The sequence below is a fragment of the Periplaneta americana genome, chromosome 1, assembly GCF_040183065.1.
Source record: "Periplaneta americana isolate PAMFEO1 chromosome 1, P.americana_PAMFEO1_priV1, whole genome shotgun sequence".
Lineage (NCBI taxonomy): Eukaryota > Metazoa > Arthropoda > Insecta > Blattodea > Blattidae > Periplaneta > Periplaneta americana.
In genome coordinates this window covers 7,379,897-7,406,563 of record NC_091117.1, presented here as the reverse complement: position 1 = coordinate 7,406,563, position 26,667 = coordinate 7,379,897, and the positions used below count along the sequence as shown (strand labels likewise).

General features: G+C 33.5%; 1 protein-coding gene across 1 annotated transcript in view; it reads right to left on the bottom strand.

Annotated features, from left to right (window-relative positions):
* The window catches only part of LOC138703295 (superoxide dismutase [Cu-Zn]-like), a 194,295-nt gene that overhangs the window by 14,943 nt on the left and 152,685 nt on the right, over positions 1 to 26,667 (bottom strand). The window contains exons 3-4 of the mRNA XM_069831099.1: positions 26,151 to 26,363; positions 11,958 to 12,205 (exon numbers count right to left, since the gene is read on the bottom strand). Of these exons, the coding sequence (XP_069687200.1) occupies positions 11,958 to 12,205; positions 26,151 to 26,363 (461 nt within the window). The remainder of the gene's footprint in view (positions 1 to 11,957; positions 12,206 to 26,150; positions 26,364 to 26,667) is intronic.

The following is a 26,667-nucleotide window of genomic DNA, read 5'->3' as shown; positions in this document are numbered from 1 at the left end:
AGTTGACAAATGAAAGTTGTAGGTGACGTGCTGAATAATAATTACAAAGTAAGGTTATACAGGGACATCATTTTATTTGTACTTCAATTTTTATTGTACCTGAGTTTTTGAATGTATTTCACTCCCACCCCTTCAACCGTCTTCCACACAGATCCAAGACCGCATATACAGTCATAGTAGCCACAGTACGTTCCAAAAATATGTTCGCCTTTTCCAGTGACGAAAGAGCTTTCAATATTGAATCATTTTCGCACAGGTACTGTCGTCCATTTGCCTACGTCGTATCCCGGTTTCCCCCACCAGCTTTTATTCGCCTGCTAGTGGCTGGGCTGTCTTAGCTCTTTTCTGAGAACATTAATTTCTGTTAGGAATTGGACGTCTACGTAATATTATACAACTGTTTAAAATAACTTAAATAAAAGGGCCTCGTTAAGTAATTAACTGTCACGTGATTTCCCTCCTTTCTACGACCCTACGACATAACCACTTGGACGGACAGTAGATAGCATGTCTGAGTAATTTTATCTTTTCGGGCAGAAGTGAAGATTGAATTTACAGTACGTAAGGTACTCTTTTATAGAGTAGGTACAGAATTATTTCAACATGAGTTACTAGTACGAGGAACTGGTAATTGGAATTAAGTACAATATGTTATAATTAGTGCGATAATGTGCACATTAGAACTGAAGCCTGTATCGAAATGTGTTTAAATATCCATATTATGATTATTTTTCAATTTAACTTCATTCTCTATATTGTACGCTAATGTGTTGTAGACACTATAATATACACTGCATAATGAATACGTCCACATGGACAGCTCAGTTCGTGAGTAAAAACACTTATTGTTAATACTGTACTGTATTTTGATTAAACAAAAACCTAATGAAAATTATCAAACTCAAAAGCGCAATATTTCCTAGTTTACATAAATGGATGAACTACTTTTCTTCCCTCCTATACCTAGTGAAGTGATTTGTTTGTATATTACGTCAGTATCATCGAACTCCAGTCGTGGAAGGGGGTAGCAAACGGCGTTGATCCAGAGGTATAGACAAGTTAATATTAAAAATGTTAGTAAAAATAAAATGATGTCCCTGTATTTCCTCATTGCTATTATGGATACGAAATACGAAAGAAATAAAATAACACTGATGTATTTAAACAGTCCAAAGTATTTTTTAAATGTTATATTAACAGTCATATGCTAAACATTCTCTACAGAGAGACACAAAATATTAATTTCACAACTTCTGTTCGAACAGCTGTGGAGACATCGGCCATATTTAACTAACTGTTAAACGAGTTAACTGCCCGAAATCCTACACTTAAAATTAACAAACTGTTAACAATCTGTTAAACCAAACTGGCGTTGAAAACATACAATTTTATTAATTAGCAAACTGTTTAGAGTTTAACAGTCATTAAATTTTCTAACAATACTTGGAAAAACCGGCCATATGAGTAGATTGTAGGCGTGCAAAGTAAGTCATTTTCACACCAAAAAAAAAAAGACTGCACAATGGAGCCCACACTACATTGCTAAACTACGTGACATTTTGAAGTCATTTAGCAGTACCTATAGTGAAATGGTTAATGTTATGCACGAGATACTGGGTTCGAATTTGTCCAGTCTTTCTTCCAGCAGTTTGACGGTGTCTGTTGCAAATATAATACGGATCACATCAAAATTACTGAACCTATACCTCGCGATCTTTTTGCAGTTCTACATTAGTTGCACTTTTTGATCACATCCCCACATTTTTCAATCAATCCTTAGCTGTCGCAGGTTCTAACCTTTCTTTACTGTTCAACTCAACATTATTTCCATCTTTGTCTTTCTTTCTATTTATTGCTCCTTTCCTTTCAATTTCATTATATCTAATACTCACTGAATCTATAAATAGGTTATCTATGCTGGTACTGTTTTGCTTGGGATGTTCTCTTCCTCTTCTATTTATCCCCTCCCCCCCACGTTTTCATTTACATGTACTAGATTTCCACCTACTCGCACCTTTAAATCACCCTATATAATGCTATGTGAAATATCACACTTTAGTTCGTAATTTCGTTTCAACACAAGGTAAGTGGCCAATATACCGGGTGTTTTAGACCACCCGTATCAGCCCTTTTTTCTCGAAAACTATATGATACTGGCTCTTTATAAAAATTTTTGATAACCAAAACCTATGTAAAGAATCGATTGGTGGCAGTACCATTTCCCGTAACAAACCGGAAGTAGATGTACTTGTGGTCAACTTTAAAATTTCGAATGAGAACATGAGTCATTGAAGGTACTATTGGAAACTACTTTTAGAAAGAAACAACTTTTACTCTAACTTTTTTTTCTGACTTTTATTGTTTACTCACAAAGCAACAAATATGGTATTTTCCGAGAAATGTTGTATATTGTTAATATACATACACTCTTCATAGTAAGTGTTCAAAATGGCTGCCACCATGTGTTTCTCTGAGCTGTGGTGAAGTTTTCCATGCAATCACGGATGTTAGAAGGAGATCAGAACATTGTTTAGCACAGGGTGACTGACATTTTGAATACTTACTATGAAGAGTGTACATACGTTCATAAACAACACACAACATTTCTCAGAAAATACTATTTTTGTTGCTTTGTGAGTAAACAATAAAAGTTAGAAAAAAAAAAGTTTCAGTAAAAATTGTTTCTTCTTAAAAGTAGTTTCCAATGGTACCTTCAATGACCCATGTTCTCATTTTGAATTTCAAAGTTGACCACAGGTACCCCTACTTCCGGTTTGTTACGGGAAATGGTACTGCCACCAATCGATTCTTTACATAGGTTTCGGTTATCAATTTTTTTATGAACAACCAGTATCATATAGTTTTCGAGAAATCGGCTGATAGGGGTGGTCTGAAACACCCGGTATTAAACAATAATTGTTTCTCATCTGTCTCTGGAATTCAGATAATATAATTATGACTAATAATGGTTTTAATAATGGTTATAATACTAGGAGAATTAATATATTTTTAAATGCACGAACTGTGTTACACGGTTATCATCCATGTCGTATTTTAATATAAACGCTTTGAGTCAGATTAAATCCACAATTCCCCTTTCCTCTCAACGTTCTTTCCATTTCAATAATCAGATAAAAACAAACAATGATTCCCTCATTTCTGATCGTCAAAGATACATCAGAAGAGTTATATTTGCCCGCAGAGCGGAAAGATAATTGCGATGGGAACACAAATGCTGACCATTAATTTCGCTTGGATCCTCAATCAAGATTTTTTCGTGTTGTAAATGTGTGGTAAGGGGCCAAATTTATTATAATTCATAATTCACACTTTCACAATGTGATAAATTCTATAATATAACGGTTTTTAGAAAGAATACAACTCTTAAAATGTTCTCTGTGCCATGTTTTATGATAGACATGCACCCATTGAAAACCATATGTTAAAGCATGCATCATGCATAATAAAAATTCAAAATGGTATATAAATGTAAAACAATACATCTTTATTGCTATAAATTTGTGAATACATAGAGACACACTCCATAATGGCTTCCATTCATGTCTTCATAAAAACTGAAAGACTTCAAAACAAATATAAAATCTCTTACAACTAACTCCACAAATTGCAAATTCAGTGACTTATCTGGACTGTGATAAATGATAACATATCTATCCTATTAAATGTAGTTCACTAACAGTATTGTTCTATAGTTTTCAAAACACTAAAATAATATTTACATAAAACTATTACTTTCTTATAGCAAATAGAATGAACTGTCAGTTTCGTGTAGGTACGATTCTAGTCGATGCAATAATATGCTATAACCAGAGACAGAGAGCAACAATGCATTGTTCAAAACAAGTGAACGTCTGCGTTTTACCAACGGTACAAAAATACATAATTTCAGAACGCAGATTAAGCAAGATAGAAATTTTACAGCCAAACAAATTTTACGTAACTATGAAAGCATAGTTCAGACGTTGCAACATAGAGAGAGCACTATACGTTGTTAGGCTGCAGTGCATTCAGAACCAAATGAGTGATGGATTATTGTCAGAGAGACAATTTATGTTGTATAAATATCCTTTGCAGTGTTTAAATAAAAAACTTTCCTATTGAATGCAAATGTTAATCAGTTGTGTATTTCTTAAAAAAAGAGTGTCCTATCTCTGGGATATCGATTGCTGGATCATTCTGTTTGAACAGAATCACTTGATTAGAGGCAGAAAACAAAATGGGAGCAAGTTCCTCAGGTCTGAAGAGTACACCGCACTAATAATTAGTATGACTAAAATACGACTTTTTCATATTAACGTCAAATTTTGCATTTATAAAATTATAAAATTGCCCTGGAGCCGCCCGGCCCCGAAAAACAGTATCCTGGCGCCTCAGGCCTCATTTACACCCCTGGACTTTAAAGCTTATTTCGTAAACGTAACGCATATTTAAGAACAGTGTTACAGAACTAACTCGAGTTAGCAACCTTGATATCAAGGGCCTTTATACAGTGATCTTGTACAGGTTACAAGAATTTGGAATGACTTTCTTGTAATAAACTAGCTATGGGCCAGTTGTGGTGGTGGTGGTAGTAGTAGTAATGGTGGTAGTGGTAGTTGTTGTAATGGCGGTATTGGTAGTTTTAGTAGTGGCAGTTGCAGTGGTGGTACTATACTAGTGGTAGTTGTAGTGGTGGTAGTTGTAGTAGTAGTTGTTGTAGTGGTGGTAATGGTAGTTGTAGTAGTGGTAGTTGTAGAAGTAGTGATGGTAGTTTGCAGTAGTAATGGTAGTAGTGGCATAGTTGTAGTGGTAGTTTTTGCAGTTTTTGATAATGATAGTTGTAGTGGTGGCAGTTGTAGTAGTAGTTGTTGTAATGGTGGTAATGGTAGTTGTAGTAGTAGTTGTAGTGGTGGTAATGGTAGTTGTAGTAGTGGTAGTTGTAGAAGTAGTGATGGTAGTTTGCAGTAGTAATGGTAGTAGTGGCATAGTTGTAGTGGTAGTTTTTGCAGTTTTTGATAATGGTAGTTGTAGTGGTGGCAGTTGTAGTAGTAGTTGTTGTAATGGTGGTAATGGTAGTTGTAGTAGTAGTTGTAGTGGTGGTAATGGTAGTTGTAGTAGTGGTAGTTGTTATAATGGTGGTAATGGTAGTTGTAGTAGTGGTAGTTGTAGTAGAAGTAGTAATGGTAGTTGCAGTAGTCATGGTAGTAGTTGTATAGTTGTAGTGTTAGTTGTTGCAGTGGTGATGATGGTAGTTGTAATAGTAGTTGTTGTAGTGGTGGTAATGATAGTTGTAGTAGTGGTAGTTGTAGTAGAAGTAGTAACGGTAGTTACAGTAGTCATGGTAGTAGTGGTATAGTTGTAGTGGTAGTTGTTGCAGTGGTGATAATGGTAGTTGTAGTAGTGGTAGTTGTAGTAGTGGTGGTAATGGTAGTTGTAGTGGTGGTACTAGTAATAGTAATAGTAATGGTAATTGTAGTATGGTAGTTGTAGTAGAAGTAGTAATGGTAGTTGCAGTAGTCATGGTAGTAGTGGTATAGTTGTAGTGGTAGTTGCAGTGGTAGTAATGGTAATGGTAATTGTAGTAGTGGCAGTTGTAGTAGTAGTAGTAGTTGTAGTAGTGGTGGTAATGGTAGTTGTAGTAGTAGTTGTTGTAGTGGTGGTAATAGTTGTAGTAGTGGTGGTAATGGTAGTTATAGTAATGGCAGTTGTAGTAGTAGTAGTAGTAGTAGTAGTAGTAGTAGTAGTAGTAGTGGTGGTGGTAATGGTAGTTGTAGTTGCAGTGGTGGTACTAGTGATAGTAATAGTAATGGTAATTGTAGTAGTGGTAGTTGTAGTAGTAGTTGTAGTAGTAGTAGTAGTTGTAGTGGTGGTGATGGTAGTTGTAGTAGTGGTAGTTGTAGTTGCAGTGGTGGTACTAGTGATAGTAATAGTAATGGTAATTGTAGTAGTGGTAGTTGTAGTAGTAGTAGTAGTAGTAGTAGTAGTTGAAGTGGTGGTGATGGTAGTTGTAGTAGTGGTAGTTGTAGTTGCAGTGGTGGTACTAGTGATAGTAATAGTAATGGTAATTGTAGTAGTGGTAGTTGTAGTAGTAGTTGTAGTAGTAGTAGTAGTTGTAGTGGTGGTGATGGTAGTTGTAGTAGTAGTTGTAGTGCTGGTGATGGTAGTTGTAGTAGTGGTAGTTGTAGTTGCAGTGGTGGTAATGGTAGTTGTAGTAGTGGTAGTTGTAGTAGTAGTAGTTGTTGTGGTGGTGGTGGTATTGGTAGTTGTAGTAGTGGTAGTTGTAGTTGCAGTGGTGGTACTAGTGATAGTAGGCCTAATAGTAATGGTATTTGTAGTAGTGGTAGTTGTAGTAGAGGTAGTAATGGTAGTTGCAATAGTCATGGTAGTAGTGGTATAGTTCTGGCAGTAGTAGTAGTAGCAGTAGTGGACAGAAGCAGCAATGGTGGTGTAGTAGCAGCATCTGAATTACTAGTAGCAATAATAGAGGTAGTAATAAAAGTAGCAATGACACCAATGCACGTACAATATTAGTAACAATCACAATAATAGCAGCAATAATAAAATTGTATGCAGCAACAGGAATGCAAGCAAGAATAATAGCAATACAAGTAGCAACTATAATAAAAAACTAAGCAACTGTACCAGTGAAAATAGCAAAAGTGTTAGTATTGTAATAGCGGTAGCAACATGGATATTAAAACATTTAAAAATAACAGTAGCGTGTAAAATAGCAGCAACAATGAAATAGTAGAGAAATAGCAATGCTAAGGGTAGAAGTAGCAATAATAGTAACAGAAAAGCAACAATGCCAGTGATAGTACCAATAACAGTAATAAAAAAGCAACAATGGAAATCAAAGCAATAGTAGTAGTAAGGGTAGCAATAGTAGTAGCAGTAGTATCATCAGTAGTGGTAGTAGCAGTGATAGAGGTGTGATAACTATTTCTTATACACTGCAGAAACTGATACAAGATCCTTCCTTCTATCTACAGTGTATTGACTTTCGTTTGTGGCATCGAATATGCAATGTTTTTGGTTTCGACAAACACTGATTATGCAGGCCTGAAAGCTTAGCTACTAAATGCTACACCTATTCAGAAAAACAGACGTGTCAATGCATTGTAAACAGTGCTGAAGCCATGGAAAGAAAATCTTGCATATATGTAAACACAAACACACACGTGTAGCATTACAGTGCTGTGAGTGACAAATTCTAACACATGTCAGAGAGGAGAGCATTGATTTATATTTAGGCAAGTTCAGCTTATAGTCTACTTTAATAAACAATAGTTTTAAGGGAAACAAAACGTTAAATAATGTCATGGCTATGAAAAAATATATACAACATATTTTCTATTATTTATCATAATTTGAACGAGTTCAATAAATAAAATCTGTAGTGTACAGTGAGTTCCAGAGAAAGTTCCCGGTGTTTCTTTCGCACACCAACTGCAGGTTCCTTCCATGATAATCGCTGCTTCCATCCTTGAACTCAAGACCCGTCGCCGGATTAAACCTTACGTAGGTATGTTACATTAATAACATTTGATACTCACCCTCCACACAGTAGCTGCTGGAAGTATTGCCCACTTTGTGTGGTACATAATTCACATCACACCATTCACAAAATCAGTTTCATTAAACATATATTCACTAAATTTAGTACTGTTTTTATATATGGAACTGACGAGCTTGAATTTAATATTTAAAGTTCTCTTATTATTATTATTATTGCGACGTTTTGTTCAGTGATCTCAGGATTGATTCCGCTCAGAAACTACAGCGTGTTCATAACGCGTGCGTCCGCTTCATTTGTAATGTTCGATACTATGATCATATCTCACCTTCTTTCGAGAAGTTATCATGGCTTAGGTTGCATGAGAGGAGAAATCTGCACTCACTTTCTCTCTTATATCGAATTATGCACACTTCATCCCCCTATTATTTATTCGCTCGTTTTCATACTCTCTCTAGCTATCATAATATTAATACTCGATCACAACGCGATAACATGCTAGAAATTCCACTTCACACATCATCTCTATATTCCTCATCTTTCACTGTTGCTACCTCTCGTCACTGGAACTCTCTGCCGCCTGAAGTCAAGGGCTGCCGAACATTGAAATCTTTCAAATCCAAGTTAGAAAATTATCTTATGACGAGTTGCCAAACTAACTTACTATTATGACAAGTGTTGTATTGCATGTTTCCACGTATTCACATTTTTATGTTCTAGTGATGTTTAACTTATTTTGTGCGAGATCGTGCGTATTTGCTTGTTTTCCGCACAGAACCAATACGCGGTAAGTGTGAAATACCACATTCAGTATTCCCAACGTAACACACATAACAATTTCCCTCTTCTTACCGCTTAAGCGCGACATTCATTTTACTGCTTTAGGCTTTTAACATATTATCTTTAGAGACGTTTAACATAGTAATAATTATAAATTGGAAACTTACCACTGCAATTTCACCTAAATTGCACTGTTAATTATTGTTTTTAAATATTTTCAAAAATTAAGTAAACTCTACAACACCACAAAAGTTACTGCATTTGTAATGCAAGTAACATTAAGGAAGCCGTGAAAAAATCAACAAGATTCCAGATGCCGATGTTATTACTGAAATGTGTTATATAAATAATATTGTTAAAATATTAAAATGAAAAATAAATCATTACATAACCTTACCGTTTGTTTTAAGTCCGCATTTATAGACTGGGGGGAAAAAGGCAGACGTATATCACGGCCTGCTGGAGTATAGTAAACATAGAAAACATTTTATAGCAACAATGTTGAAGAAAGATATTTTGGTTTTCCGAAGTTGCCGTCATTAAACAGAAACCAACATGGAGATTTCATTGCAACTAATTAGAAATTCGTCTTTCAGGTATGTAATAAACGATCTTCGCACAAAATAATGTACGATACACGAGCGGTATGTTTGTTTTCATGTTCTCGGAAATTTTTTAAAGCTCAACTACGTTTCGCTTTTTCAATCTTTTCCTCGAACATGAAAACGTCAACATACCGCTCTTGTAACGTATATTACTATTTTATTTTTGTTTTCACATTTTCCGGTAATGGTATATCTATAATGTGATAAGTTGAGCTATATATAATCATAATTTTCCTTACTGTGTGTACTTAAAAATATTGTATTCGTTCTATGCTTTGTGCTGCACTATGTTATTACTATTATTATTATTAATTATTATTATTATTATTATTATTATTAATTGTCTTATTTCTTTATACTTTGTATGACTCATTTATTTTGACCTGCTGTTCACATTTTATTATGCTTTTTTCTTTCTTTCTGTATGTTATATACAGGGTGCGTCAGAAAGAACGGATGGATTTCACATGGCAAGAAAATTGTAAAGATTCATCAAATCAAAAATGTATTGTTATCAACATATTCACCAGTACATGCAGTTTATTTATGGAAAACAACATTATCCATATGATGTCCTTGGCTTTCAATACAGGCATCGAGGCGTTTTCTGATGTTCGCCATCACTTTCACAGTCATAGCTGGTGCAATTGCCACGATTTCTTCACGAATCGCTGTCTTCAGTTCGTCCAGTGTATGTGATCGATGTTTACAAACTTACGCCTTCAAATGGTCCCAAAGAAAGAAGTCGCAGGGCGCGAGATCTTACCGTAGCCTCGGACAATCTCAGTGCAATAGAATTTCGTCCAGGTGATTTCTTCTTTAATGTTGAACCTGTGATACGAAATGAAGCCACCCACCGCAAAATTGTATTCCGAGTTGGAATCCTAGTGTGACATCCGATGTCGAAATGAGTCCTGAGTGGCGATCACAGACTCTTCATTTTTCAAAAATGTCTCTACGATGAAAGCACGTTGTACACCAGACCAACACCATGTTCTCAACTGAAACTGCATTCTATGGCTGACCCAACAGTCGTGGTCCCCCTCACTATATCTCTCTCCTCGTTGCGTATCGATAGTTTGAAATCCATCCGTTCTTTCTGACGCACCCTTTATTATGTCTGAGTTCTACTTACTTGTTGTTTACATTTTATTATTATTATCTTATTCAGTTTTGTGTGTACAATTGTAGTGTACTTTGTAAATTTGTAGTGTTTTTTGTAACGCAGTTTTACTCCTGGTTGAGTGTTAGAGAAGGCCGTATGGCCTTAACTCTGCCAGGTTAAATAAATCATTATTATTATTATTATTATTATTATTATTATTATTATTATTCTGCCACACGATTTGTTTTTCCATAACTACATTTTCAAAATGTGTACATGTTCATGCTCCGAATATGTAACCATTGCAAAACACAACACAACACAACGTAATACACTATATTTACTCTTAGTGTGTGCCTTTATTGCAGAGACTAGCTCCAAGTGGTGATCATTTTTTTCTCTTTCCCTCATTCCCTATGATGCCTGAAGGATAACATAAGTAACATTGAGGAGTGATAAAATTAGCTAGGCGTTTGGGGATTCAGATTAAGGGGATGAGGTCATGTAAATAGCCGAATCGGCATCATTAGTGATTAGTCACAAAACAGGTTATGTCCAATTTTGAAAATGTACATACGAAAAAATAAAACGTATGGCAGAACACGGGAAAAACAAACGTAAATTTCTTGGCTGCCAATTTCCATGTACAAAAACAATACTAAATTTGGTGCATATGTTTAATGCAACAGGTTCTGTGAACGATGTGATGTGAATTATGTATCAAATAAGATGGGTAACACTTCCAGCAGCTACTGTAGGGAGGGTGAGTACATAGTTTTATTAATGTGAGATAGTACGTATATGTTCTAATATGGCAAAGAGCGTGTTCATGGAGGCATTGAGCGATGGTAACAGAGGAAACCTGTCGTTGAAAATTAACTTGGCAGTAACTAATGACGTCATGTATGTAACGTCAAAACAAAACGATTTAAGGTGAAATCAGAGATCAAATTTTGAAAATATTTTTTTGTTCCATACATTATTTGGATATTTCTGCGTAATTTGATACATAATTTATTGAGAAAATTTAGTAATTGCAAGTGATTTTAATTACGTAATACTTTTGTGTCAATGTATTTTTTTTTTCATACAGCACTAATGCATAAAAATACAAATATCTCCGAAACTATTTGGTATGAAAGGCTATGGTTTGGCTTATTTTGTAGCTGAATGTTTGTTTCGTAAGTTGGCGGTAATATTTGTAAATATAATGGCCGATTTTGTTGTGAATTTGCAAAAGAGGTTTAGTGTTCTGTGTTTTTGAAAATTTAAGATTTTTTTTAAATTTTCTTTGTCGTTCCTTTTCTCGAAACTTAGACATTCACAACATAAGACTATAATTCTTTTCTTCAAAAACTAAGATAGCAAGGCACTTTTTACAGCTTATCTACAGCATTACATTGACTTCTGACCTCTTCTTTAAATTAATTTGGATAAAAACTCGTTATTTCCACAAAGTATAGGCTACTTTCTAAACAAGAACTCATCTTCTTTAAGATAAGGAGTAAGCAATACAATTTTTATGCAGATATCTGTAATACTTTCTGAGATAAAAATATTTAAAAATGATAATTAATTTAACATTGGTAATATTATAGGATCTCTGATCTCACCATTAAGTGTCGTCTTGTGCATTTTTTAAAAGAATTTTACTATCTCTCAGCAACAAAATAGATTACAAATTTATTTTTGTTGCAACGAGAAAATGATATCAAAATTTTCTGTTATTTTGTATTTAAAACAAAAATAATATACCATTATTTCCAAAAGCAACACTAAAGAATTCGAAAATGAATTATTTTTTTACGTAAATAGAAGAATGTAAGATACGGAATCAAGAAAGATCTATAATCAACAAAGGTACTTGGATAAACTGAAGGACTTCACAGCGGGGACTCTCTTTAATGCTCTCCTCCCGGACCGCAAAGAAAACAAGACGGATGATGATTACTGGATGCCGACGACGCCGCACGCTACGCGTCTCCCAGCGTCTCCCGTCTTCCGGCTGTCGTTCGTGTCCTTGAGGCCTAAGTCGTCCTCCTTTTCATGCACGACCAAGGCTCGTCCCAGAATGCTGTGCGGGCCAGTCAACGAGATGACGCTGTCGGTGAAGTTGATGGTGGCCAGCTTGTCCTTGGACTCGATGTTGCCTAGATCCCCTACGTGACGTACGATGGCATCCGGTGCGCCGTGAAGTTTCTGCAACACATTAGGCACCATCGTAATTATACAGGGTGATCCGTAAATCATGACATTAATTTCAGGGGATTATTTTTTTGAAGTATTTCAAACAAAAAAGTTTAAGGGGTTAGGTACAGCTTACAGCAGTAAACTTTTTGGAAATATTCAACATTTTCTTCCTCCATCACCGTATCTTGTACAATAATGAAAATGGTATGTGTAAAACACTGTCCTTCTGCTATATGAAAAAAAAATATATATTTTTTTACAATTTAAAAGAAATTACACTTTAGGCACCATCGTAATTATACCGGGTGATCCGTAAATCATATCATTTCAGGGGATTATTTTTGACTTATTTCAAACAAAAAAGTTTAAGGGGTTAGGTACAGCTTACAGTAGTAAAATTTTTGGAAATATTCAACATTTTTTTCCTCCATCACCGTATCTTGTACAATAATGAAAATTGGTATGTGTGAAACACTGTCCTTCTGCTATGTGAAAAAAATATTTTTACGATTTACAAGAAATTACACATTAGGCACCATCGTAATTATACAGGGTGATCCGTAAATCATATTAATTTCAGGGGATTATTTTTTTAGGTATTTCAAACAAAAAAGTTTAAGGGGTTAGGTACAGCTTACAGCAGTAAAATGTTTTGGAAATATTCAACATTTTTCCCTCCATCACTGTATCTTGTACAATAAAGAAAATTGGTATGTGTAAAACACTGTCCTTCTGCTATATGAAAAAAAAATATTTTTTACGATTTACAAGAAATTACACATTAGGCACCATCGTAATTATACTGGGTGATCCGTAAATCATGTCAATAATTTCAGGGTATTATTTTCTGAGATATTTCAAACAAGAAAGTTTAAGGGGTTAGGTACAGCTTACAGCAGTAAAACTTTTGGAAATATTCAACACTTTTTTCCTCCATCACGGTATCTTGTACATTAATGAAAATTGGTATGTGTAAAACACTGTCCTTCTGCTATATGAAAAAAAAATATTTTTACGATTTAAAAGAAATTACTTCTTCTTTTTTTCAAAATTAAAAATGGTGGCAGTTTACTTTGCAGTGATGAAGCGTTTCCCTCATAACTCATAAACTTGTTAACTTTTTCATGTTCTCTCTGTTTTGTTTTATTGCTGAAATTCATGTTTACAATATCATGTTCTTTCAACTACATTCCTTAATAAATAATATTTATTTCATTTTGTGTTAGAAGAAAATACTGATATTTGACCATTTTTTAAACGAATTTATTTTTTATCAGACAATCTATCAAAAGTAGAGAAGTGATCTTGCATCATATTGTAGATATGACATGCATAAACACACACAAAAAATTTCATCACAGCATGTTGGATAGTTTTTGAGTTATGTGAGAAAATCTTCATCACTGCACAGTGAACTGAATTTTGAAAAAAAAAAAAAAATTAAATAATTTTTTTGTAAATCGTAAAAATATTTTTTTTTCATATAGCAGGACAGTGTTTTACACATAGAAATTTTCATTATTGTACAAGACACAGTAATGAAGAAAAAAATGTTGAATATTTCCAAAATTTTACTGCTGTAAGTTGTACCTAACCCCTTAATACAATTTTGTTCGTTCTGCATTCTTTTTCGAGATGTTTTATATGATACACATCATAGCATGTTTTGGGAAAACCATTGATTTAATTCCCAATATGCTCAGTCAATTTAATAGAGCGGTGCATCTATACTAATAATGAATCTGTAGCCGAAATTTTTCTGGTAATTTTCGATTTTCCAAAAATAATTGTCCTAACATATATATAATTAACCACCCTGAAACCGAAAATCACTTTTTTTAAATTTTTGTTTTTATGTCTGTCTGTCTGTATGTTTGTTACCTTTTCACGCGACAATGGCTGAACCGATTTATATGAAAATTGGAATATAAATGAAGTTCCTTGTAACTTAGATTTTAGGCTATATGGCATTCAAAATACGTTATTTAAAAGGGGGGTTATAAGGGGGCCTGAATTAAATAAATCCAAATATCTCGCTTATTATTGATTTTTGTGAAATATGTTACATAACAAAAGGTTCTTTAAAAATGATTTCTGACAAGTTTTATTCTCTGAAACATTTTGATAGGACTGATATTTAATGAGATAAATGAGTTTTAAAATTAAAATAACTGCCATCTAAGGCGGTGTATTGAAATAAAAAACAAATGACTTCGTCTATAAGGGGCCTTGGACACAACAATCGAAAGCTATGAAACATAGCCTACAGACAACGTTTCTGTGTTTGTATGAAGTAATATCAGAAGCTAAATTAACCGATTTGTATAATTAATTATTATTTCACCATTGGAAAGTGTAGTTTCTCTAGATGGACATAATGCTATAATGTTATTACAGTAACTTGTGAGTGAATCGAGGACAGGTAAGATTAAAATAGCTTCTTATGCACAGCAAACTTTATAGGTTATTCTGTATATTCATTTCCTGTATTTCTTATAATAATATTTATGAACATATTCATTTTAATCTCAGAGAATTAACGAACAACATGAGTGTATTGATTTAGTATGCAGTAATAGTACGTTAGCTTAGCAATCCATTATTTTATAATTCAAATTTTAACTATGCTCAATTGAATCGTGTTAAAATACATAAAACATATATGCAATAAATGCAATGCAAAAAAATTGGGTAATGAGCCAAGCAGATTATGTTGCGCTGTTGTAAAAGTTGTTCCTCCTGAGATTCAAGAGCTCCAACAACAAATTAAAAACTTTCTAATTCGAGTACATCCATTATCAACACACTTTTTCATAATATAATATAATATAATATAATATAATATAATATAATATAATATAATATAATATAATATAATATAATATAATATAATATAAACATAATAATAAATCTGTAGCCAAAATTTTTCTGTTAATTTTCGCTTTTCCAAAAATAATTGGTAATAACAATTAATAACATGTTAAAGGAATTGTCAATGCACCAAATGAGTGTCTCTGGATCAAAATGATCGCATTTTAATATTTTAATACAATTTCAATTAAGTAATATAATAAACGATTTATCCTTCTATCAAACACGAATGTTCCCTGGATCAAATGTCCAATTTTAATTATGTAATTACTTTATATTTATTTCTAACGGGTGCAGCGGAGCGCACGGGTACGGCTAGTTATGATAATAAATTATTGAAAGAATTTCAGTTTTGTCCTTTAAATGTGCAGAAATTTGATCTGAACAATTTAAAATTCATTTGCAGAAGAAATATAAAGAGAGAAACTAAAGATGTAAAAAATAAGAAAAACAAAGGAAACATTATATTTAGAAAGAAATACAAAACCAGAGAAGAGAACACTAAAAATGGTAGGCAGGAAAAAAACGGAATATGAGATACGAATGAAAAATTGAAGTAAAAAGAAACAAAAAAATTTAAGATATTTACAAAGAAATGGAAAACAGAAGACTGAAGATTCTCTCTTCGAAATATTTGGCCCTTATTAATTTCATTGAGAGGGGGCAGCGCCCATGGCATTATTAGTAGAGGGGGCGGTTATATTTAAGTTTAATTTAAGACGAAATAACTGAAGATCAATTTGATGTCTTAACCTGAGGTTAATTGTTTATACAACTGGCAATAAGAGATTTAGAAAGAAATATAAAAACAGAAGACAAAGGCTAAAGAATAGCGTAGAAGAATAAAGAAGTATAAACAGATGTGAAAGTGAAGATGAAAAGGAAGGGCGTAGAGGCGGATACATTTACCGAGGTGTGGCGCCTGGTGGATGCGTGACCGCATTACTTACAGCAGTATTATCACCAGGGGGCCCCGCCTAGCTCGATAGAGTGTACCGCTCGCCTCAATTCATTACAGCGATGAGATACCGGCGACCAAATAAATATAGGGACGAATGCGACCCGCAATGAAACTGTTTGCAGGCTCTGTAAACAACTGAAATACTTCAACTTTTTAACCGTTCGAGAAGATCACTAGGAAGTACCAACATCTGGAATGAAAAAGCGCAAAAAGTCGCCGAAAAATACAGTGTGTTCAAAAAAACATTCGGTGATTATAAACTATTATAATTTTGTAACTATGCGTATTACGAAATCCATACCGGTGCCATTAGAAAGAACGGCTCTAATAATTTCAGGGGGTGTGTAATTATAATTGTTGGCGGAAAACAGTAGATGGCACCGTAAGAAAAAAAAAAGACGCTATTCCCGCAAACTGTGTTCAATGGTGTGAATATTTACATTTCAACTCGGTGTGAATTCTGGAGTATTGTCAATGGATGTGGCATGTTGAAATTCCCGTATGAAGGCATGCTGAATTGTCACTGTACTCCGTGTGCTATGGTATTCCAATGAAAGCTATGAAGATAGAGATAAATGTAATGTTACTTACTTAAGGCTTTTAAGGAACTCGCAGGATCATTGCCGCCCTCACATAAGCCCGCCATTGGTCCCTATCCTGAGAAAGATTAATCCAGTCTCCACCATCATATCCCACTTTCCTCAAATCCATTTAAATATTATCTTCCCATCCCCAAAGGCCTTTTTCTCGCCTACCTCCCAACTAACACTCTATATGCATTTCTGGATTCGCCCATACGTGCTACATGCTCTGCCCATCTCAAACGTTTCGATTTAATATTCCTAATTATGTCAGGTGAAGAATACAAAGCGTGCAGTTCTGCGTTGTATAACTTTCTCCATTCTCCTGTAACTTCATCCTTCTTAGCCCCAAATATTTTCCTAAGCACCTTATTCTCGAATACTCTTAACCTCTGTTCCTCTGTCAAGGTGAGAGTCCAAGTTTCACAACCATACAGAACAACCGGTAATATAACTGTTTTCTAAATTCTAACTTTCAGTTTTTTAACAGCAGACTAGATGACAAAAGCTTCTCAACCGAATAATAACAGGCATTTCCCATATTTATTCTGTGTTTAATTTCTTCCCGAGTGTCATTTATATTTGTTACTGTTGCTCCAAGATAATTGAACTTCCCCATCTCTTCAAAGGATAAATTTACAATTTTTATATTTCCATTTCATACAATATTCTCGTCACGAGACATAATCATATACTTTGTCTTTTCGGGATTTACTTCCAAACCTATCTCTTTACTTGCTTCCAGTAAAATTCCCGTATTTTCATTAATCGTTTGTGGATTTTCTCCCAACATATTCACGTCATCAGCATAGACAAGCAGCTGATGTAACCCGTTCAATAATATAATGAAATGTAGACGAAGATAAAATCTATGAAGACAGATTAATGTAACAAATGAAGATAAATGTCATGAAGACAGATATAAATGTGATGTAGAGACAGATGCAAAATATATTATAAAAATAACATTCGCAATTGATTATTTAACGACGCTGTATCTAGGTGAATTAAAATGGATGTATAGTATTTGGTTATAGGGAGACAGTGTTTGGCGAGATGAGGCTAAGTTTTCGGTATCTGATGCGATGATATTCGCTTAGGGTGGGGAAAATCTGTGAACGAACTCTATCAGGTGATCAGCCCAAGCGGGAATTGAACCCACACCCGAATCAAGACCCAAGATAGCAGGGAAACTCACCAAAACGTAAGCTACATCTCTAGCTAGAAGAAGATAAATACCTGTTAGATAGGATGAATATAAAGACTAAGATTAAATATGTTATTATTATTATTGTTATTATTATTATTATAATCATTATTATCACCATTATCATCATTATTATTATCATTATTATCATCATTATAATTATTATCATTATCATCATTATTAAATAGTGAAAATACTACTCCAGTTAAAATAGTATTAGTATTAATAATTTTAAATAATTCATAAACTGTATTCAGTTAGCTGACTTTACATCCTTGTAAATATTGTAAATAGTTTACTATTAGTTTTTGTTTTAAGTTCCGACAGAATGTAAAAACAGTGTAGCAACAGATGTGTGTAGTATTGCATTACTGCAATGGAGCATACTGAATAAAAAGGGGGACACATTAAAAAATCATTATTATTATTATTACCATTATCATTATTATTATAATTATTATCATTACTATTATTATTAATATTATCATTATTATTCATCATTATTATTATCATTATTATAATCATTATCATTATTATCATTATTACCATCATTACCATTATTATTAATATTATCATTATTATTCATCATTATTATTATTATCATTATCATTATTATAATCATTATCATTATTATCATTATTATCATTATCATTATTCATAATCATTATTATTATTATCAACATTATTATCGTTATCATTATTATTATTCTCATTATTATCATTAGTATCATTACCATTATTATTATTATCAACATTATTATTAACAACATTATTATTATTAACATTGTTATTATTATCATAATCATTATCATTATTGTCATTATTATCATTATCATCATTATCATTATCATCATTATTATCATTATTATCATTATCATCATTATTATCATTACTATCATTATTATTATTATCGTCATAATTACTATCATTATTATTATTATTATTATTATTATTATCATTATTATTATTGTCATTATTATCATTATCATTATTATTAATATTATCATTATTATTCATCATTATTATGAATATTATAATCAATATCATTATTATCATTATTATTATTATCATTATTATCATCATTATTATCATCATTATTATCATTGTTATCATTGTTATCGTTATTATTATTATCATTATTCATCATAATTATTATCAACATTATTATCATTATCATTATTATCATCATTATCATTATTATTATTATCATTATTATTATCATCACCATTATTATTATTATTAACAACATTATTATTATTATTATCATAACATTATCATTATTATCATTATCATCATTATCATTATTATTATCATCATTATTATCATTATCATTATCATCATCATCATCATCATTATTATTATTATTATTATTATTATTATTATTATTATTATTATTATTATTATTATTATTATCATTGGATATAATATGAAATACTGTTCCATAAGTTAATTTCTTAATTCATTCTGTCTACTACTGTGGGTTAGCGGTTAGCATGCCTCACCATGAAACGAGCGGGGCCTGGTTCAAATCCTGGTTTGGACAAGTTACCTGGGAGAAATTTTTTCGAGGTTTTCCTCAACCCAATAAGAGCAAATACTGGGTAACTTTTTGCACTGAGCCCGGACTCATTTCGCTGGCATTATCGCCTTCATTTCACTCATACTCTAGATAACCACAACAGTTGATAAAACGTCGTAAAATAAACCAATTAGAAACAAGTCATTCTCTTCCTTTTCTTACAAACCAGTGAACACGAAACGTGTTTTATCTCTGAAAGGGAAACTTTTATTTGAGCACTCTGACGTAGACTCAACAGGTGGCATAGAGCGCTACTTTCGGTTGTTTCGCGAAACACAACGACAACATTATAATTATTGCATTTGGACTGCTTTAGAATGGATAGCATTCTCTCTCGAGGAAGATTCAATTTAAACAAAAAACACGTCAATTTCGATATTGAGGGCGAAGTCTGAAAGCAGGCTTAAGTGCATTTTAGATTTCACCCTCTACCCTCCAGCCACCCCCACTTTGAAATTTCAAATGGTACCCCTATATTTTTATACTTGAATATGAAAGAGTATTCAATTGTTTATATACCTCATTCATTTGTTTTCGCATCGTTTGTTTTCTATCGTCGCCTGGCAACCTGGATTGTTGTTGTTGTTGATTATAGACGAAGAGAATAAAGCTACAAAAACTTGTTGAGCATTTCATGTGATAGTTGTGTTTGTGTATTAAATTATTTTAAAATGGTGTATACCCTTCAAGACAGAACATAAATCATTCTTATTGACTAAATTTAGGAAATTACACAAAATAAGCTGTGTTTTCATCCTACAATCAACCGATAATAACAAGCCATTGAACGATGCGTGCAGATTGCAACGTTGTAGCCAGTGAATAGCTCACGTTGGGAGACAGTTAATTCACCGCTTCTCGTTTTCAACATTTGTCCTCGTATCACGAAATAGATACTCGCTCACAACACCATATCACACTCTCCATTCCTAAACACAGAACATCCTTCTACTCTTCATCTTTTACCGTCTCTGCAGCTCATCTCTGGAACTCTCTACCACAACATGTCAGAGACTGTCGGACATTGTCTACTTTCAAAAATAAATTAAAATTGCACTTTTTCAATTAGATTCCTTTCAGTTATAAGCCCTTTTCTCAGCCATAATTTTGCAAAAATATAGGCTATATATTTCTTTTTCCTTCCTTTGCCCTGTTTGTTCTCTCTATCAGTCGATGAATTTATTATCATAGCCTCTTTATCGTGAATTTTATTTAATTTTTGTATTTCTTTTCTGTTTTATTACTATTTTATTACATTCCATTTTGATATATTCTTCCTCATGTTTTACCATATTAACCATTTGTACTAAATGAGTTTTACTTTCTTTTTTTTCTATTATGGTTTTATTTTCATGTTGTTTACTGTCGATTTTATTATGCTATTATTATTATTTTTATGCTCGACCATGCCGAAATGTAGTAATTATACACCTGGTAGCAGTCCTTTAATGCATGTCATTAAAGTACACCTACTCATTAAAGTTCAGGTGTTTTCAGCCAATGACAACTCAGCTTACATGTGTTCAGCCAATAACGAGTCAGCTTTGTACTGTTATAAAACCGCAAGTATCGATTATTCTCGGATATACAATCGAAAGAGAATTAGCGAAAAGTCACGGAGGCTGGAAATCCAATACTGTCGCAGAAGGTTATGTTCTGTTACTATAATAATTAGCGTTAATTGTAAATAATAGTCAAATAAATTCAATTTGTCATCTCGTTTTTCAATGTCGAATTCAATAATCAAGGTTATACCAAGTTTAACGGATTACACAAGGTCAATGACATTATTGTTCCTCGGAAAAAATCAATACTTTCGCGTCTGCGCACATCTCACAATTCACGACCTAGAACAAAGTCACTTCCGATCTTGTCAGATACAAATAAAATGTATACATCTGAATACTGTAATTTCAAGTTAGAAATATGGTCGAGCATAAAAAGTCGTATGAAACTTGCCTATAATGGTAATTAAGAAGCTCGTATGAAAATTATGAAACTCGCTTGCGCTCGTTTCATAAGCATCCATACTCGCTTCTTAATTCTATCATTATAGGCTCGTTGCATAATGTACTATTTTTTTGTAATATGTTAGTATTCTGTTCTTTAACTTTTTGTTAAATTTTAACTGGTTGTATACTTTGTGACCTGGTAGAGTGTAAGAGAAGGTCCTAAGGCCTTAAATCTGCCAGTATAAATAATAATAACAATAATAATAATTATTATTGTTATTATTATTACATAAATTAATTATTCCTTTTTATCTATTTTCAAATCTAATAGAACTGCAAACACTGTAGATGAAATTATGTGCTATATATAGTGACTGATTAGAATATCGCACCTCAAGAACATGTTACAATTGGTGTTATATAAACCCTAATGTCGCAATTACCCCACTCTACCTTATATCATATATCCAAAAAAAAAAAAAAAAAAGGTTTAGTTTTCCATTTTCGAAGTTAAATGAAAGCCATGCATGATTTTCATTTTCAGAATGTTCAATGGTAAAATTATCAGACCACCAACCTGAGCTGTGACATCACAATCTATTTTGAAGAGTGGTTATGGCTTATGTGCAAAATCAGACGGAAGTGATTTACAATATAATAAAATAATTCTGCCTGTGACAGGAAGCAAGGAATGACGAGCAGGGTCTGTTGATGGACATCGACAAGCGACAACCACAACTCGGAACATGTCGGGGAAAACTAGACTCACTCTGTGAATTTCAAATAGTATATTTTATAAACAGGCGTTCACAATGGCGGTTTTATTCATGTTTAATTTCGAAAACATGGACGCTTAGCATATAAACATGTAGTTGAAGTGATGTGTACAAAATGCTCCGCTGGTGCGAGAATATAAAATGGAAAAGATAACTACGCAAACACTTTCATATACAATTTTGTCGAAAACTCGTTTTTTAAACAAATGCTAATTTTCGGTTATCTAACGAGGCTCTATCAATTTTCCGGTGTTCTAGAGTATGAAAAATGAGCAGTAACGAGATGACATATTTCGAGGTAAGTCCCAGTATTCGTCACAAGATAGCTCTGCATGGCATTCGTCTTATACATACAGGGCGTTCATAAAGTCCCTGTACAAGTACCCAAAGATTGTCTCATTTTTTTATATAAATTCAATGTATCTGTTATGTACTGGGTATCTGGATAAATTGAACAGCAAAAGAGAAAGACGTGTTATGTAGAAAATTATCGATTTTCTTTTTTAGATGTCATTTAATAGCTCCCAGGTAGTGTAGATTTGTGTAGTTTAATTGTACAGAAACAAACAACGTCATTAGTCCGAAGAAATGTCGAGAATTACAATCCAAAGACAATACAATATAATGGGTCTTGAAACTTTTCACTTGAATTCCAGTAAAAACAGCAAAAAGTGACTTATCAGGTTTTTCTGTATTCTTCAATAACTGAGTCGTTCAGAGCAAAAGTGGTGTAAGTCAAAATTGTGTAATGAGGTTTAAAGTAAAAATTCTATAAAATACAGCGCAAAGTAGCAATTAATATGTCGTCCTTGCTATCCACTGAATACTAATCTATACTAATAATAAATCTGTAGCCGAAATTTTTCTGGTAATTTTCGATTTTCCAAAAATAATTGGTCCTAACATATACAATTAACCACCCTGAAACCGAAAATCGCTTTTTTAAATTTCTGTTTGTATGTCTGTCTGTCTGTCTGTATGTCTGTATGTTTGTTACCTTTTCACGCGACAATGGCTGAACCGATTTATATGAAAATTGGAATATAAATTAAGTTCCTTGTAACTTAGATTTTACGCTATATGGCATTCAAAATACATTATTTAAAAGGGGGGTTATAAGGGGGCCTGAATTAAATAAATCGAAATATCTCGCTTATTATTGATTTTTGTGAAAAATGTTACATAACAAACGTTTCTTTAAAAATAATTTCCGATAAGTTTTATTCCTTGAAAAATTTTGATAGGACTGATATTTAATGAGATAAATGAGTTTTAAAATTAAAATAACTGCCATCTAAGGCCGTGTAATGAATTAAAAAACAAATGACTTCGTCTATAAGGGGCCTTGGACAGCAACAATCGAAAGCTATGAAAGATAGCCTACAGACAACGTTTCTGTGTTTGTATGAAGTAATATCAGAAGCTAAATTAACCGATTTGTATAATTAATTATTAATTCACCATTGGAAAGTGTAGTTTCTCTAGATGGACATAATGCTATAATGTTATTACAGTAACTTCTGAGTGAATCGAGGACAGGTAAGATTAAAATAGAATCTTATGCACAGAAAACTTGATAGGCTATTCTGTACATTCGTTTCCTGTATTTCCTAAAACAATTTTTATGACCAAATGAGTGGTCTCTGGATCAAAATGATCGCATTTTAATTATGCAAATACAATTTAAATTAAGAAACATAATAAACGATTTATCCTTATATCAAACACGAATGTTCCCTGGATCAAATGTCCTATTTTAATTATGTAATTACTTTATATTTATTTCTAACGGGTGCAGCGGAGCGCACGGGTACGGCTAGTAGTTTAAATAAATTAAATATTAATTGCTACTTTGCGCTGTATTTTACAGAATGTTTACTTTAACCATCATTACCCATTTTTGACTTACACCACTTTTGCTCTGAACGGCTCAATTGTATTCAATAAAAAAAATGTGGCAGAAAATTAATGAAATGCTTTGAAGTACGTGAAATTTATTTATTTTTGATATCTGAGTCATCTCTTAAATGCACCCTGTTTAGTACTCTTTCCCTCGGTATAATAGATTTTTCATTTTCGTTTGTTTTTGCTCTAAATTTTGATACTCAACTTCCTTGTGAAAATGTATTCATCTAGCTTGCATTCGTATGGATATGATGCCATCATTTATTTTATATGCATTTCATGTGTACAGTGTCATATATCGCCTGATGCATAGAGCCCCTATTTTGCTGTGTAATAAAATATCCTAAATTTATGCTAAGACCACAAATAAAGCGGTGGATATTTCGTGAGAAAAATTGTTTTGATTTTCCATTATTTTTACCATTATTATTACTTACTTACTGGCTTTTAAGGAACCCGGAGGTTCACTGCCGCCCTCACATAAGCCCGCCATCGGTCCCTATCCTGAGCAAGATTAATCCAGTCTCTATCATCATATCCCACCTCTCTCAAATCCATTTTAATATTATCCTCCCATCTACGTCACGGCCTCCCCAAAGGTCTTTTTTCCTCCGGTCTTCAAACTAACATTCTATATTCATTTCTGAATTCACCCATACGTGCTACATGCCCTGCCCATCTCAACCGTATGGATTTAATGTTCCTAATTATGTTAGGTGAAGAATACAATGCGTGCAGTTCTGCGTTGTTGTAACTTTTCTCCATTCTCCTGTAACTTCAACCCTCTTAGCCCCAAATATTTTTCTAAGCACCTTATTCTCAAACACTCTTAACCTCTATTCTTCCCTCAAAGTGAGAGTCCAAGTTTCACAACCATACAGAACAACCGGTAATATAACTGTTTTATAATTTCTAACTTTCAGATTTTTTGAGAGCAGACTTGATGACAAAACTTCTCAACCAAATAATAGCAGGCATTTCTCAAATTTATTTTGCGTTTAATTTCCTCCCGAGTGTCATTTCTATTTGTTACTGTTGCCGGGACACCAAGGTATTTGAATGTTTCCACCTTGTGAAAGGATAAATTTCCAATTTTTATGTTTCCATTTCGTACAATATTCTGGTCACGAGACATAATCATATACTTTGTCTTTTCGGAATTTATTTCGAAACCTATCTCCTTACTTGCTTCAAGTAAAATTCCCGTGTTTTCGCCTAATAGTTTGTGGATTTTCTCCTAACTTATTCAAGTCATCTGCATAAAGAAGACGGTGATGTAAACCGTTCAATTGCAACACCGTCTGTTTTCCGGAACTTCCCTAGTAGCTTATTATTATTATTATTATTATTATTATTATTATTATTATTATTATTATTATTATTATCCAGACGTTTGAGATGGGGAGGGCATGTAGCACGTATGGGCGAATCCAGAATTGCATATAGAGTGTTAGTTGGGAGACCGAAGGAAAAATACCTTTAGGGAGGCCGAGACGTAGATGGGAAGATATTATTAAAATGGATTTGATGGAGGTGGGATATGATGATAGAGAATGGATTAACCTTGCTCGGGATAGGGATCAATGGCGTGCTTATGTGAGGGCGGCAATGAACCTCCGGGTTCCTTAAAAACCAGTAAGTATTATTATTATTATTATTATTATTATTATTATTATTATTATTATGCAGTGTGGCAATTTTGAAACATTAATCAATAACATTTTATACAGTGTAATTATGGATATTTTACTTGTCAAAATAAGTTATTTTTAGCAAGATGTGTACTGGTGACCAAAATATCGGATGGCCAAAAAGTCGAAGTGACCAAAATACCGGGTGACAAAGTTGCAGTGACTAGGTGGTACCAATGACGGGAGTTCTGATGATGAGAATTCTGCTTTTCCAATCCACTGTATTTCTGATGGTAGATGAAATAAGGTTGAGATTGAGGGTGTTGGTGGAATGATAGAGGGAAACGGGAGTACCCCGAGTAAAAACCCTCTGCAACGTTTGTTTTTTAAACAGTAAATTCCACTTCGACTTGGCTGGGGATCGAACCCGGGTCGCCTGGATGGAAATAATTTTTTTTTTTTTCAAAGCAAAGGAGGTCTCTACTTCGTACATTCTCGGGGTTGAAATGTCCGCCCGCCGCAACACACTCCTCTCCGATGTCTCCCTTCTCGTGGATGTGGAAGCCTTTCTTGCCGTTGTCCAAGCCGGTCACGTTACCCATGATTCTCACTTCGCCTCCATCCCGGTTCTGCACGAAGGTGATGTTGCCCTTCACTTCCGAGTTGACGGAGGTAGCCGTCAGTCGTACTATCGCCCGCAGTTCCTGCAACCAAAATCACATCTCGGTAAGAATGGGAAGTATCACATTACTGCAAACAGTTTAAGGTGTGTGAGGCAGAGAACACCAGTGGAGGATCAAACCGAATGTTAAGGCTGGTTCACAATAAACCGGGAACGAGAACCAGAATGAAAACGAGAAGCAGAGAACGTGAATATGAACATTTTTGATTCACAATAAACCGAGAACGTAGACGACTATGCATATCGATATGTTTGTCAATAACGATATGTAAAGTCGATATTACGCATTCTGATATTAATTGTGTATAATTGACCAATGGCGTTCT